Raw genomic sequence first — 15,578 nt, 5'->3', positions numbered from 1 at the left:
TGAACACAAAAAGTGATCTATGATGGAATTCAAAAGGAATGGGGATCATAAATTTGGAAAAATTGTCTTAGTTTTTCATAGATATTGACAGCAAGTGTCCTTACAAGTACTTACGAGTTGTTTTTAAACCACGATAGTTTCTTCTGATTTTCAATTAAAAAAAAATCAAATTAAATTCAGTTAATAAATTGACAGTTGTCCTACTAAATGACGTATTCGCAAAAATGTTCGTTCGCCTTATTGTTAACCGCACCCCACACAGCATGGCAATCCGCTAGCAGTCTGCCATCCCAAGTTTCATATGCAAACTACGGTAGATCTGATAAGGCAACCTATAGAGTCGTGCAAGTCGCATGGGTTGTTGTCCTAAAAGGAAACAAACTAAAAAATGTTTTTTTTTTCAATAGTTTCGGGCCTACAAATTGAAAAAGAACACGATATGCCTTAACCCGCACACCCCTAAAGATCCCTATTGAAAAAATGCATTTAATTTCCATTTTAGCATCAACTTTGCACTCCTTTGCATAAAAGTTTGTTCAAAAAACGTCCTACGCTGATCCACTTTGTTCAACGTTTTGTGGAATGCAGGGCTAGTTTTTTTCGTAGGGTTTTGACGTCTTACAGTCTCAACTTAAAAGACATTGCACGCAACGCAAAATGCATTATGAATTTCTATTTTGATGGAAATAAATGCATTTAATTTCGCTGATTTGTAAAAATGCATCACAAGTGATCTGCCCCTAGGTTCGGGTTCAACGTGAACCAAACTTTAACAAGGTTTTCTTTTCATGTCCACACAACAAATGCTGAAAAACAATCATATTTCATGACTTTATTGTATTTTCATATAATTTATTATCATTATTATATATTATCTCAGATTGTAATAATAATTTATTCTTGTCTGATTTTGAGTTCCTTTATTTTGCAATACAAATTGCTGTTTTGTTGTCATGTCGCGTTCTGTTGACAAACGGCAGCGCAAAAAAATGTTTCAGTGATACGTTTTGACTGTCTCTAATTGTATTCATGCTGTACCGTTTTGCATGTGCTCCGTTGCATCATTCGTTATTCGTTCTATTGATTATCTGTACTCTATAAACTTTCTTTTCATTTTCCCTCGTCACAAGCTAACAATAAATGTCTTTTTTTGTTGGTTGTTTATTGTATAATCATAAGTTCTGCTAATTGTTTTACAGGCGATGCGTACAACTTATTATATACATTGGCTTGTTTTGTTTTGTAATGTAGCGATCACGTTTGACAAAAAGTAATTGAATCCAATGCATCCAAAATAAATATTTGTGTAGTATCGTAAGTGTAACGAATCATCTTGACGACTTTCAGAAAACTAGCAGCAATACAGAGAGAAAGTAGCAGGACAAGGGAAAAACTTGTGACGCTGTTACTGATAATTTAGGAGACTGTGCACCGGAAGCCTAGCCATATGTAAAATATACCATTCTAACACTATAGAGCCAGGCCTTTGCTGATTCTTTCACGTGCAGCCAAAGCTAATCAGACTAAATACATTAGATCTGTCGCAGTCAGTGCCCAATGGTGGTTTAATAGTTTATGTTTTCTGCAAATAGGATATTCGTTTAGAAGTCTGATTCTTTTCTTGATAATCAATCTTATTGTAAATGTTTCAACGATTACTTTTAGTGTTCATTAAATTAAAGCTATACTAACTCTAAGTCAAATTTGGTATGGTTTTCTTCATCACGTGGTTGTAAAACGTGTTTCAGTTTCTAAAATATAGAATTTTCTACAACTAAAACAAAAACAACGAGTAAATGAAAGTCAGCAGGAATGGAGAAGAGAGGGAATATGTATAAAATAACGAAATCCATTGTAGTAGGAAAGTATGGCTTTTAAACTCAAATGAATTCTTGTAAATTGTTTATTGACAAGTTGAGTATACGAAATGTTCCCATGTGGATGATAAAGTGTTCATAAAAGCTATTTTTTACGATCATTCGGCTTATTTATAATGTTTACCGAGTAGTTTGGATATTACCTTACAAAGGATTGTGGAATCAGTGTTCCAATTGATAAATATTTACTTTCGCTCTTTTATAGAAGTATTGAGTAGCAGTTTTGTGATCCGGTATCTATCATTAGTTTGTGATTTTTTTTTAATAATGTGTATACTCAAACGGTTAATTGTCATCTGTTGGTAGGATTGAACAAATTTTTGGGAAATAATATTGCAATTTGGTAACATAAACTGCGTACTTTGAAATCATATGAGAAATGCAAAACGTTTAACGGTATCCAACTCCACACCAAACTGAACCTCATAGGTCAATTTTTTTGCTGTATTTTCAAATTAAAACAAAAGAAAAAATACGGAAATCTATTATAATTATCTGTATTTAAAACTAAATGCCGTGAAAATGTGAAAAAAAATTGTGCTTTTACGTTGTGTCATATGTTTTAGGCACATTTTTAGCAGCTCTACCAACAGCAAGTTTATAAACAAATATTTCAGCAGTGTAGTCAGAAATTTGGTTGTTTTTTTTGTAAAGGATATAATATAATGAACATGTGTATGTGGTATTTTACGGGACGTTCGGAAGCGATTTTACACTGAACACGTTTTTTAGGTAAAGAAAATAAAATAGAGTACTTTATTACGCGAATGACTTACACGTCGAGCCGGAAACTTGTTAAACCTCTTGCTGAAAAGGCTACCGGAAGCGCGTGAACGCAGGCTTGTCAAAGTGATAGCTAGACGCAGAGAAAAATTGAGGGGTAATACTCTGCTGAGGGATAAGACTGTGAGCACAAGGTTTCTACAGGTATTTGAAATTATACTAAAAATTCAGAAGCAAAAACAACAGTTATCATCCAAGTCTAAAAAAATCTTTCCAACTCCAACATCAATATAAGAGAACTACGTAGTGCATCTGCAGCATTTTTCTCTTTAATAAAAATGTTAAAAAAATTCTTTCACTTGATGAATTTAATTTTACTTTTTAATTTTTAGTTCGATAATTTAAACATTCAAATTTTGAAACTGTTTTAAGTAATTAGTTATAATCAATTCAGTCAAGCTTAGTAGCGCACCTGGCATCTGCTGCTTTTAAATGCGAATGAGATAGGCAAATGCAGTAATTAGACAAATTTTCTGGCAGCTGAAATGGACTTGGTTGTTTTTCGCGTTTCTCGAACATGGCGGTTCATGTTTGGCTTTAGCTTAAAATTATTTTATAAGCAATTCGCATGCTTTCGCTTGTACTTTGTTTGTCTAGTGCACTTCATTTAGCCAGCGAATGTAGTAAATTGTGGAATCGCCTGTAAATATAGTAGAACCATCAGATCACTGACCAAGAGTCTTAACGAACGTCAGATTGTGGTAAATTTTGGTGTGCAATATCAATTTCACCATTGATTCTTCCTGTAGTTTGGCGGTGATTACCTAGTATGCTGATGAGTGTATGTGGGTAATGAACCCAAAAATAAATTATTTATAATTTTCGAATTAGGCTATTAAGGGCGATTAAATTGCGGGTTCCGTGGGCGATTTGGGCAAATCGCCTAAATGTTGCATTTGAGATCGCTCCATATTTGGCGGTAAATTGAAGGCCTGGTGCTGTGACGGCCCACGGGTAAAGTTGACAAAAACGGGACATTCTGTACGACAGATTTTGTAAAGCGGAAAGCGCCTATATTCAGGGGCATATCCTGCGCTTTGCAGAATGATATCATTCAACACGTTACGTCAAGCAGAAAGGTTCGTTTTGCAGAAGAACCTAAAAAACGTGGTTGAAAGTTGGAATTAAGATTTTCGTGTACATGAAAAATGACAATATAGAGGTAAGCCTGCATGACCTATCTTGAAAATTTGGGCAGAAGTAGTTTAGAGTGTATTGTTTACACTGTATTTTTATCGGCGTCAGTTTTTACTAATTGGCTATATTTTATTATCTGAAAGTATGAAAAGGATCGATCCACTAGGTTATTTTTACACCGTTTTTCCATGATAATTTTAATGTAAAATGTGCTAAGAAGTAAAAACCGTTACACTTGTTACTTTGAGAAACTATTTCGCAAGTATTCCTAATGGTTTTTCTTGTGGTGAGAACGCAGATTGGAAGACTTATTCCTTCATCTCTTCCAAGGAACTGTTATTAAACAAACCACGCTATGCAACAATCTTGCGAGGAAGTAGAATTCATCCCAATCTACTGCACACTTTCTACTCATTTCAGACAAACTAATCCAAACAAATCAGGCAATAATGAACTGAAAAACAGCATCAATTGTTGGCACCATCGGCGAGGAAGTTAACAACTATGAGGACGGTTTTACGAGGCTCACCTGTATGTGCAATAAACCAGAGATAAAATCAGATCGCAGCCACCAAGAGAACTTTAAAGATGAAGACCTTGACGTGAATGACATACCCCCAGATACCAAAAGACAAATGTTTCCTCGCTTTGAAAGAAGATCTCCACATGCAATAGAAACGTACACGGAATCCATTGACAAATCAATTAAATTTTTGATATATTATAAATATCAAATACCCACGACTCCGTTAAACTATGAGATATGAGCCATGTCAAATAAGCCAATTGAAAGAACATCACAATTTGAGTCTTGCTCTTCAAATAGAAAATAACAGTGTTTTCTGGACTACTTTTCTCGTTTATTACACAAAACTGAATATTTTGCCCAGGTATCTCATTAAGAAAAGGATCATACAGTGTCCGGCACTCTGAGATCGACGGTGTGTAAAAGTCATTGGCGGAGGCGGCGTGGAGCAGCGGCGCACACCTCTTTTTTTCGTCAAAATCCTGTATCCAGTACATCCAGCCCTAATGCTATTCCGAAACAGGATAAAATAAAATCTTCCAGTTAAAAGTGACTTTTTCCCCAAGATAAACGAAAAAATGGTAATATCCATAGTAAAACGAAAATTATGTTTCTAGTTTTATGTAATTATGAAATTATTTTGATTGGTTTTATAAAAATACCGACTATAACTCTCATAGTTAAAAGCGGGCCATTTGGCATAAGGTCATTTGGCACAATGGACGTTTAGCATAACGGATATCTGGCATACTTTTGATAAGTGAACATCTTGCAGGTTGTTTGGCAGTTGGCGGTTGCAGTTCACTTTATCAGAAACTGGACAACGCTAAGTTTTTCAAAGGATGATTTATTGATTTGTAAAAAAGAATAAACTATTTTTTTGGATTTTCAGCAGTAGCACGCCTCAAAATTGTGCAGAATGATCTTATTGTTCGCACAGTCTAAAACTGTGTCCGTTTCCCTGTAAATAAAAAAAATGGGAAATGACCTTTAGTGTGATCACTCCCCAAAATTGTGCCCAATATCCGTTATGCCAAATGACTCCCACTTTACGAAAATTAGAAATTATGCCAAATGACCGTTATGCTAAATGACCGTTATCCTGAAGATAAAATAAATTATGCCAATTGGTCGGTGTTAAATTGGACCGGACTAAGTCGCAAAACATCAAAAATTGAGATAATGATAGCACTGGATAAAGAATTTCATCAGCTACATTCGACTTTTGCCAGATTTGAAATATGTAACAATAAACAAGAATTATGGCAAACATTAATTTCCGATTATAATGTAAAGGATGCTGCGACTCAAACTTTAAACTCGTTTTTCTCGAAATAAATATATTGTCACTAAGTTCGTTAACACCGACCAATTGTCCATTATGCCAATTACCCAGACACCCATAGTTTTAAGAGACTTAGAATCGCAAATGCTTTGGCACTTTGAAGCCAACGCACGAGTCATGACAAATAAACTAATTGAACATTGTTCAACAGCTAAATAGTTTGTTTGGAATTTGATTCTCCTTTCGTTCCGATATAAGAACATTTTAACCTTTAAATACCTGACTACGCCACTGCGATATTTCTTTGTGATATCTGTAAAACAAATTCGATTCGTTGCTTTGATGAGAGATATAGAGTTGGTTACGCTGTTTCCAATCATTGGTAAGGTATAGAATTGGTCATCTTTCCACTTTTCTAATCAAAACCGTCTAGGAGTTAAAATATACAAAACAAACGATAAAAAATAAGCATATTATATACAAAGTTCCTGTTGGTGTCTATCCGTTGAGATAGACCGGTCCTTATAAGCATAGAAAGAAGCGTCGCTCCAGGTTACGATAGAAACCAATGAGAGCATATTATTCACAAAGTACACCCGACGAGGTTAGCACGGCGATGGATCGAACGAAGCAGGACAAATCAAACCAGATATGCTACACTGGATGTGTCCATGTATTGTATCAGTGTGCGCATAAAGGCCATCTCTTTGCGAGCATTTTCGAGGATAACCTTCGGATCCTGAGACTGACAGCGAAGTAGATTCGGTGCGAAAACCATCGCCAGATTGGACGAATCCATCTTGGTGTTGGCTACCACGTCCGGCAGGGCGAATTGTTGCAGAAAGTGTATTAAAAAGGTAAGCACCTAAAACAGGTTAATCTATAGATAAACAGGCAGCTCATAAGAGATGAAACGGGAGTCTTACCAAACGATTAATTTTAGGTAACTTTTCCACTATCGCGGCTGCCTCAACGGGATCCTCTGTAGCAACACAACTGTCATATAGCTCATCCGGAATGAGAGGGTCGTACAACTCACGATACCACAATTTCAGCAAACTCGCAGGTGCATGAGCATCTAAAACAGTCAGTTTTATTCGGAATGGTTTATTATTCTTTAAGGTAAGCTATTTACCCATTGTTCCTTTATTTTCCGGAAACTCCCATCGATCTAATCGGTTCTTCAGTAAATTGACCTCATCCACATCGGCTGGTACTCGGAAAATTCCCTCCGTTTGTTTTCCATTCAGCAACAATACCTGCAACAATTAAGAGCCACATGATAGTAAAAACCAAGGACTATACGCTTTTTGTTGACATAACCAAACCTGCTCCGAGAGTGTAGTTTGAATCCATGGCAGCTGCAAATCGGGAAACTTATCCTTTTGCAGTAACATCACCTCATTAAGCGTATTTCCAAACATGCTGTCACGGAAGATTTGCTCCCGCGCCTGATTAATATCGTCTTCCGTAGGCTTCTTAGCTTGCTTTCGGCCAGAGCTACCTATTCGATCTAGCCTCCGACATGCAATGGTAGCATAGTGTGAAATCTGTACATGGATTGGCCACTTGCCAACCTCTGGAAAGCTGGTGGCAAACGATGGATCCCGGTGTCGATTAATGTACCCCAACAAGGCCGGTTGAAATGTGGGCGATGGTGGAACAAAGGACAAACAAATCGTCATCAACTCCCAACCTCGGATTAAGGAATCCCGACTGGGATTCTCCGTCGTTTGTCGGCACATTTGTATGTACAGCTCGTCTCTCAGTTGCGCTTGACCCATCGCCATAGTGATGATATCGATCGCTACCGAGTTTAGACTCATTCCAACACGGGCCTTTCGATCACCCATGTAAATCTGAACCAGCTTAAACAGCTCGGTGGCCATCTTTTTACCGGCCTTGTCCCTCGCCAGCGAGAGCATCGGTCGGCTTATGGCGTTCGGTGTCCAACTCAGCATATCCTGAATGGATGACTTTTTTCGGAAAATCCCCTTCGAGTGTAGATTTAAATTGTCTTGTGCAAACTTCTCGATATCACACTCTTTCAACAGTGCCATCTCTGCAATTTTCCCATTGCCACCAACTACTACTCCAGAACCGTGCGAAAGCAAATTTTCCTGGAACCTTTGTAAAAGACTTGCTTTATTGATCCCCTTTTGCTGATGCTGTTGGGAACCAGCCTGACTACTGTCAGCCGATGCGCCCCTATCGACGGAATCTGACACAAAGCCCGAACTCTCCAGACTCTGTTTGGCCGCGTGAAACGGCGAGTATTTGTGCAAGGGAGGATGATTTTTTACCGGGCTATAAATCTGATCCTGGATACTCTCTAGTTTGGCTGTGACTTCTTCCGAACTGTAACGAAAAACATTTTAAATATATAACGTCTTCAACATTGTTCATGTTCACTCACATATCTTCTTTCTCTTCCCTGTCGCCAAAATTAAAGTCGAAATTGTAGTATGAAACACCGCCGCCATCATCCTTCCGGTATGCACCATACTCCTCATAGGGATAGTGTGCCAGATAATCACCGTGCCCATCTGAATGATCCGAGTCCTCATTGTCAGGTTCGTGACCGGAAAATGAATGCTCCGATTGGCTGTCCGAGTGGAAAGAATCCGAGTCGAGGAACTCACCCAACCCGTAACATCCGGACAGTTTAGCCTGCTCCAAAATGTAGTGCTGTAGCGGAAGCAGATGTTCGAGCTTTTCCTAAACAGTTAAAAAAGTGGTGTTACATTAATGATTTTATTTACACAACTTTTATACCACCTTATCCCAGTTACAATACAGCGGCGAAGTATTTCCGTTGTCGTAATCGAAATCAAAGCCAGTACCCTGATTGGCTGTATGAGTCTTACTTTTCTTTCTTTCCTGTGGTTGACCCTGTTGCTGCTTATTGTGCGAAGACGAATTGTTTGATGCAACTGAACCAGCACCAGGAATCTTTTCCAATGTTTGCTGTTTCTGTTGCATCTCCTTGTTGTGCCTTTCCAAATTTGGTTTGTTGAGATTCAAGGAGAACTGATCTTTGCTGGTGGCGATTTTCTGCGATCCGGCTACAACGGCTGCCATCTCGGTTTGACTAGAAGATAACTTGGCGCTCGATGAAGAAGCTTTCTGTAGGCCAACATTCTGGGGTGCACCTCCGCCTCCCATCGAAATCGAACTGGGTGAAATTTTACCCTTGTCGATCTTCATCTTATCCAAATATTTTTCCGGCTTACTGGTTAGGTCCAGATTGAACAGTTCGGAATCATTATTTTTCTGACTAGATTTGCTGTAACCGCCTGCGATGGTCCCCGGTGAAAGTTCCACTGCCAGAGCCGAAGGCCTCGCTATTTTCTGCTGCAGCTGTTGGTGCGCTTGCTGTGGACTGATTGGACTCTGGGGACTAGAGTCACTCGAATGCTTCTGTTGCTGCTGTTGTACGGAAGGTGACTTTACCGTGGAAGTGGTCGTATGGCGTCTTCGAGTGACCGGGGTGTTTTCCACTGATTTGAAGTATTTTTCGTGCATGGAATCATCACTGGCACCACCGTTGTTTCCATCGAAACTTCCCTTCCGATGTGATGAGACATGCTGTGGCGGCACTTGCTGACCCGGTTGAGACGTTTGATGATGGGGGTACGGCCGGTTGGACACAGGAGTACCGGTCATCGGCCCTGCCGATGTGATACCGGCCGATGAAAGAAAACTTCCAGAGCGTGTCAGTGAGACCGACGATGAAGAAGGATCTGCTAGGCAAAGAAAGATTAGTTTTTTTTTTTGGTCCGTTAGATTGGAATATACATTAACCTACTTCCAGAATAGTCAAAACTTTCATGCTTTGAAACAAGTCCGCTGCCGTCCTTCAAACCGGTACTGTTTGACTTAGCACCCATACCTTCGTGGATGAACTTTTTCTTAAACTGGGGCGTACTCATTGAGTGCGAGGGGGATGAAAGATTTCCGCCGCCAGCAAGGTCTGAAGAATTGGACATCGAATAGGACAGCATCTGATGTGGTGGCGGCAGTGGAGAGTGATGCAACGATGAGATGCCTAGTTTTTCGGCCGAAGATGATGGTATCGAGTGAGGAATGTTGTGCGAACTTGAACTCTCCTGCAGTATTCGGTAGCTATTGATAAAGCGAAAGAGAAGTAAAGATCATACGTTGAGAATGGCTACTGAAAGAGATTTGAAATTCTACCACCAACCACCGGAGAAAGCAAAAGAGTCAGATAGAATGAAAGGGATGCAACTTACCAATTATCCCCGGCCGAACCAACGTGTTTTTTCCCTGCAGTTCCGGTGCCCATTCGCAAGCTACCGCCATCCTGCATGCGCCGGTGGTAACCGTGCGCACTGGACAGACTGCTATCGCTGGACTTACCCGAGTCTAGATACTTCTGACTGCTGCGGGATGAAGTACCCGAACTTGGATGACCGTGCCTGCAAAATTTATGAGATTCGCCCGTGCCAGTGCGGCCACCCATCGAAAACCCTGCATCAGTGACGGTGGTTTTGGGTGGTAGTCTGATAGGATTACGTTTTCGAGCATCGATTTGATATAATTTGGAACACATAACGAATTTTGTTTAGATACATCAATTCACACGATACGACGTCGAGAGGAGGGATGAAGGTAACAGAAGATTTGGTAGTTGATTTGTGTGCGTAGCATACATACAAAAGAAAAAATAGAAACAAAAAAAAGGGAACATAAAAATCTCACTCGGTTGCAATAAGCATACAAAGTTCTGCTGGTGGCGTCACACACAACGCACTCATAAAACAAAACTATCATAATACTAGCAGTACGATGTAATCTACTAAGCATAATTGATCTATATCTTTTAGACTGACCTGTGCTGCAGACTATGCCGACCTTGTGGACTGGCCAGTAGGTCGCTATTGCTTCGCTTATCGTGACCGCCACCACCACCACCACCTCGATGGCCTGAGCTCGAACTTCGATGATGATCCCGATCTCTATAGTCCATCACTCCGGTTGCCGTACGATGACCGCAGGTCTTGCCAACCGTCCCTGATCCACCCCCACTATGATGCTTGGAAACATAATGCTGCAGTGTACCACCACCACCGTGACCGTCCTTCCGATCGCCCGGATCGGTGTTCTGTTTCAGGGTCTGCAGCTTCGCCAGCGGGATGATATCACAGTTCTGCGGCCGATGCCAGACGGTTTTTTGCGAGGCCACGTTGTAGTAGTAGAACCGGCAGGTGTTGGTGTCGAACAGCTCCCACCACTGGGACGCATCGGTGCGCTTGATGTTGACGCCCTGAAAAGTGTCCAAACGAGTTTAGTTTTGTGGGAGGAAATGTGATGGTCATTGAAGTTCTCGGTGCATGCGCCGTCTGTTGCTGGTAACATCTGCCTGTACCGGTTTATGGGCAAAGATGCGAAGAGAAATAAATTTTGCAAAGTCGTGGATATAATGCTAAGTTTGATTATTGCAGCCTTTCTACACTGCAAAAAATCTGTCCATCAATTTGTGAAAAACCATTAGATTCCGTAAAGTGAACCGTTCACAAAAATCGTGGCAAAGCTCCTGGAATAATAAAATATAACCCTCGTTTCATTAAACTAGTTCAGTCAAAAAAAAAAAAATGCACGGCGTTACACTCGTTGGATTACTGTGAATGTTTCCTATAAACATTTTTTATGATCATTTTTTTAATTTTCAGGTTAACTCATATTTACTTTTTTCACTTTTTAACGACATTCAGTCAACTAGAGACTACTAAGTAGGAAAAGTTATGAACATTTTAGAGCCATAGTAGTCAAGTAAGTGTAAGGATGTGAAATATACAGATCGGAAAACTAGAAAAAAGGCTTAAAATCTTACGGACTAATTTTTTGTCTTCTGCTGACAGGAGTCGAGTTTAGGAAGAGTTACTACGAATCGCTCAGGTGTACTATGGTTTATGATTATAGTTCATATTTTAAGGATACATTATACTATATCGCCTGTAAAAGCCAAGATTGAAACAATTTTCATGATTTCAATAAAAAAACATTGGAAAAAAATCGGCGTTGTATTTTATGATTTGGTGAACTATTTAGCGAACACGAATTATGCATTTGTAATGCATTTTTGGCGCTCGGCGCAGTTTTTGTTCTCTTTCTGGACATCACATGAGTAGCCATGCTCGAGGTCCTAATAGGCTTCCCATTTCTGCCGTTCGTACCAGTCATAGTCGCTAGTAGCTGGGCACAACTGTTTTTATATTTCATGAAGCCGTTCACGTAACATAAATGAATCCATGAATAACATTCTAAATTTTACGGAAAATTCGAAACTATGGGCAGAGTTGTATGAAAGTGGAAATGATTAGAGACATCTTCTAAATGTGTGAGCTTATTCACAAGTGCACAAAATATAGCGTTAATGATATACTATGAATCAAGAAGCCGATGGCGAAGCAAATATGAATCCATGAATAAAATTTCGAAGGTGTGAAATTGTTCGATTGAAAATGCACAAAATGGCATATCTTGTGAAATACATCAAGAAAGTGGAAGCGTATGTTATGGTTTTGTGAACTATTCCACGAGTGTGAATGTTAATCGTTACTTATTATATTACGAATCAGGAACCGGTTCTCGAGGCATGAATAATATTTCGTATTTAGTGAAATCGTTTACATGCAAATATTAGGACCATACACAAAATGCATAACATATAAAGTAGATCATGAAAGTGGAATTGCATTGTGGTGAAAATTCGCACACAAGGAACGCTTGTTCCTCGTGTGCGTACTTGAATGAACCCACAGAAAGTTTCAAATGCGCTAATCGTTGTGGAAAAAATAAATCGAATTTTTGGGCATGTTCTGTTCGAGAAAAAATATAAATTCTCGCACAAAGTAACAAAAGCAGCAAATTAGAAATATACCCACTTCTTCAGTTACCCCTAGTCTCCTACAACAAAACATGTTTAAGCATGTTCATTCGATATTAAGTGAAAATATGGCTTCTCTACCTATACAAGGATCTTCATTCTCAGTCACTCCCTCCTACAATGGTGCGTAATCTTATGTTTCAGTGGCAGGTAACGCGGCAAAAGACACAACTCCACACAACGCTTTGTTTGCTCCAACCGTTTTAGGTTGAATTTATGCAACAATCAATATTTTAATTGATAACTGCAATGCTAGATGCTACCTAATGGTTTGATGAGAATTTGCTAATAAAATTATAATGAATTTAAAGCTAAATAATGTTTTAAATTTATAACATTTGAATGCTCGTTCACTGAAATCGTTCTTGAACATACTGCCGTTTCAATACTGGGAAAATCCCAGTAAAAGAATTTCTAATGCGATATTATCCCAGTTTTTAAATGCGATTAACTTCCGTTGTATTCAACGAACTTGCAATATTTTTGCACTGTCTGATCGGAAATATATGTACGTGCTTTGTATTCAATTTCGCAAAATGTACGAATGCTATAAATAAAGCAAAAACGGATTTTAAGAAAATCTTTCAAAAAGGACGAGGAAAAAGCGAAATTTGCAACCTATTTTAGACAGAGCCGTCAAAAGGGAGCATCGTAGCGTTTTACGACATACGGGAAGGTTATTTTGTATAGGTCCCGCGTATTTGTTTTGTATCAGTCGATGGTCACATGCCAAACGAGCACCATGTTGACAATACACTACAATAAGCGATAGACACTAAGGATGTTCGACAACGTTGGCATTTCCCCAGTTTTGTGAATTGAAGTGCTGCGTGTCAATCATTCGTCGCTCGCATTCTAAACGAGCAACATCATGAATATATAGTCCAGACGATATAACAAGCGGTGGACGCTATGGATTTTCGGTAGTGGTGGCATTAAACGTATATTTCTGGAGACAGACTAACCGGACGTTATAGTCATATTGTAATCTGGTTTTTCAAGCAAAACTACTCTGAACATACTTTTTATTGTTCACGTAAGCTTGAAAACGCAAAACGTGTCAACATTTAACCTAAAATGGTCCCTACAGAGCAGATGACAACTTTGGTTGGTGAATGAAAAAGCATCAACTTGAAATGAAGACGTAAGGTTTAGTTATGAAAATCCCGCCAACTTGATAGTGAATGATGATGATGATGAATGAACTGAACCATGGTTGGGGTGAATTGAACTAAAAGTTGACATTTGAATATTAAAATTTGCATCACTGACACACACTCGTTCGTGTATGTCAAGTTTCAAATCGCACAGCAGTGTATACAACGCACGATAAACTTTGCACATAGCAAGGAAATGGATACAAGTTTTACTGACTGTGCCGGGCTGTGTGGTCTGAAACTGTGCTTACACGAACGAGAATAGAAATACGATAGGTTCGAGTCGTATACACATAATGGTTTGCAATGTGGGACAGTAGGCCGATTTCTTGGATTGAGTTCAACACTGCAGTGGCATTAAAATAAATTAATTTTTTATGGTTGTGTGTTGGGTTAAAACGGGTGAAATACCCATGCCAAAATGTTTCCTGCAGTTCGTAGGTACGTACGGTAATGAGCGTATTGACACACACGTTTCATATTTCGAATACACAGGATGCGTTTTTTATCATTAAGGTATCTGACAACACGGTTCTACGGGTATTTCGTAAGCACGGGCGGACTAAACTTTTTTTTATGAAACCAGTTTTTGCACTTGAAGGGCACAAATCCTTACTTTTTACATGGGTGCGTTTCGACTTTGTCTCATCAGATCACATTAGGGTAAAATATAGCATAGTGATTGCGCATAGGTCTGCTAAGCCAAGACAAGTTTCGGCTTCACTGTGTCTTATCGGCATAAACAGAACTTCTGCTCGGACGGGACATCACGCTTGACCAGTCGTTCGATTGAAACACAAAGTGTGTTTTAGTTTTAGGGATTTGCGTCAAGCCGGCGTTAATCTATTCCGACAAAAAGTTAGTGTTGGTTTCTGATGAGACGAAGTCGGTACTCCTAACTCCTGCGGTAGAAGACAAAGAATTAAGTCATCGTGAAACTCTAAGCTTGCTCATATGACCTTATTCCACGCAGCTGCAAAAATAAATTTATGAGCAATATTCTATGTTTTGTGTGTGAAATGTGTTACTTACTCAGAGGCTATAACCGCTTGGCGTTTAAATATTTTTTATTCGCTCGAAGACAAAAATGGTGTAGTATTACATATTTCTAAATTCGGAATCCAATCACTTTGGCTCGATATGACACGACCAAAAAACGAACTGCAAAAGACTGAATGTGATCTGCCGTTATTTCGATTCATTCACGGATAATAAGAATTTTTTTTTTTTTTTTTTTTTTTCGAGAGTTGTCCTACTGGAGCTGTAGAGCTAGGTTCTCGGAAGGGCTCCCCGTCAGAATCACATACTACAATTTGCAGACGAGACAGGCAATGTCGCCCAATAAAACACTGCAATAGGCCAATTGTAGCGGGCCGTGATTCTGAATGTGATATTCTTTGTACGGTTTAGGCATGTGCGGGCGTAGGGACTCGGAATCGCGTGTATCATCGCGAAGGGCTCGAATATTTGTACGTTATTGTGCTCGATCGCGTGTGCGTTTGTATGTCGCGTGTGCTAACGTGTAACTTCGCGTGCATAAATTCTATTTCATAACCGTGTGCCTTTCGCATATTCGCGTGTGTTCTAGAATGATCGCGCGCGGACCGTGAATCTGATACTTAATTTTTTGTGTACGGTTCAGATTCCAGAAGGAAGTGGGCTCTTCCATATCATTAGAGATCCCAATCATGTCGTCGTAGAACGCGTGGTCTAGTGGATATGAGCTTTATTTTTTCTTGTTGATTGGTCCAACTGAATGTATGGACCTAAATTGCTAGAATAAAGGTTAAAGATTTCCGGACGTGACCGATTCATAATCGCGCATTTGCGGGTTTGCGTTTGAGATCGCGTTTGTAACTTCGTAAGTACTAAAACGTTCACACAATTGCCGCAGTGTTATCAA

General features: G+C 39.4%; 1 protein-coding gene across 2 annotated transcripts in view; it reads right to left on the bottom strand.

The window, feature by feature from the left end:
* Positions 1-817: 817 nt before the first annotated feature.
* Positions 818-15,578, bottom strand: part of LOC131676780 (uncharacterized) — a 40,729-nt gene continuing 25,968 nt past the window's right edge. Inside the window, exons 3-11 of one of the 2 annotated variants that reach the window (XM_058956083.1) lie at positions 10,462-10,895; positions 9,862-10,131; positions 9,417-9,733; positions 8,387-9,354; positions 8,025-8,326; positions 6,937-7,966; positions 6,744-6,867; positions 6,535-6,686; positions 818-6,473 (exon numbers count right to left, since the gene is read on the bottom strand). In XM_058956083.1, coding sequence (XP_058812066.1) covers positions 6,249-6,473; positions 6,535-6,686; positions 6,744-6,867; positions 6,937-7,966; positions 8,025-8,326; positions 8,387-9,354; positions 9,417-9,733; positions 9,862-10,131; positions 10,462-10,895 — 3,822 coding nt within the window. In that variant the 3' untranslated portion in view covers positions 818-6,248. The remainder of the gene's footprint in view (positions 6,474-6,534; positions 6,687-6,743; positions 6,868-6,936; positions 7,967-8,024; positions 8,327-8,386; positions 9,355-9,416; positions 9,734-9,861; positions 10,132-10,461; positions 10,896-15,578) is intronic. The other variant, XM_058956084.1, reaches the window with a different exon arrangement.

This window comes from Topomyia yanbarensis, chromosome 1 (genome assembly GCF_030247195.1).
Source record: "Topomyia yanbarensis strain Yona2022 chromosome 1, ASM3024719v1, whole genome shotgun sequence".
NCBI lineage: Eukaryota > Metazoa > Arthropoda > Insecta > Diptera > Culicidae > Topomyia > Topomyia yanbarensis.
This window is presented reverse-complemented; position numbering and strand designations above follow the sequence as displayed.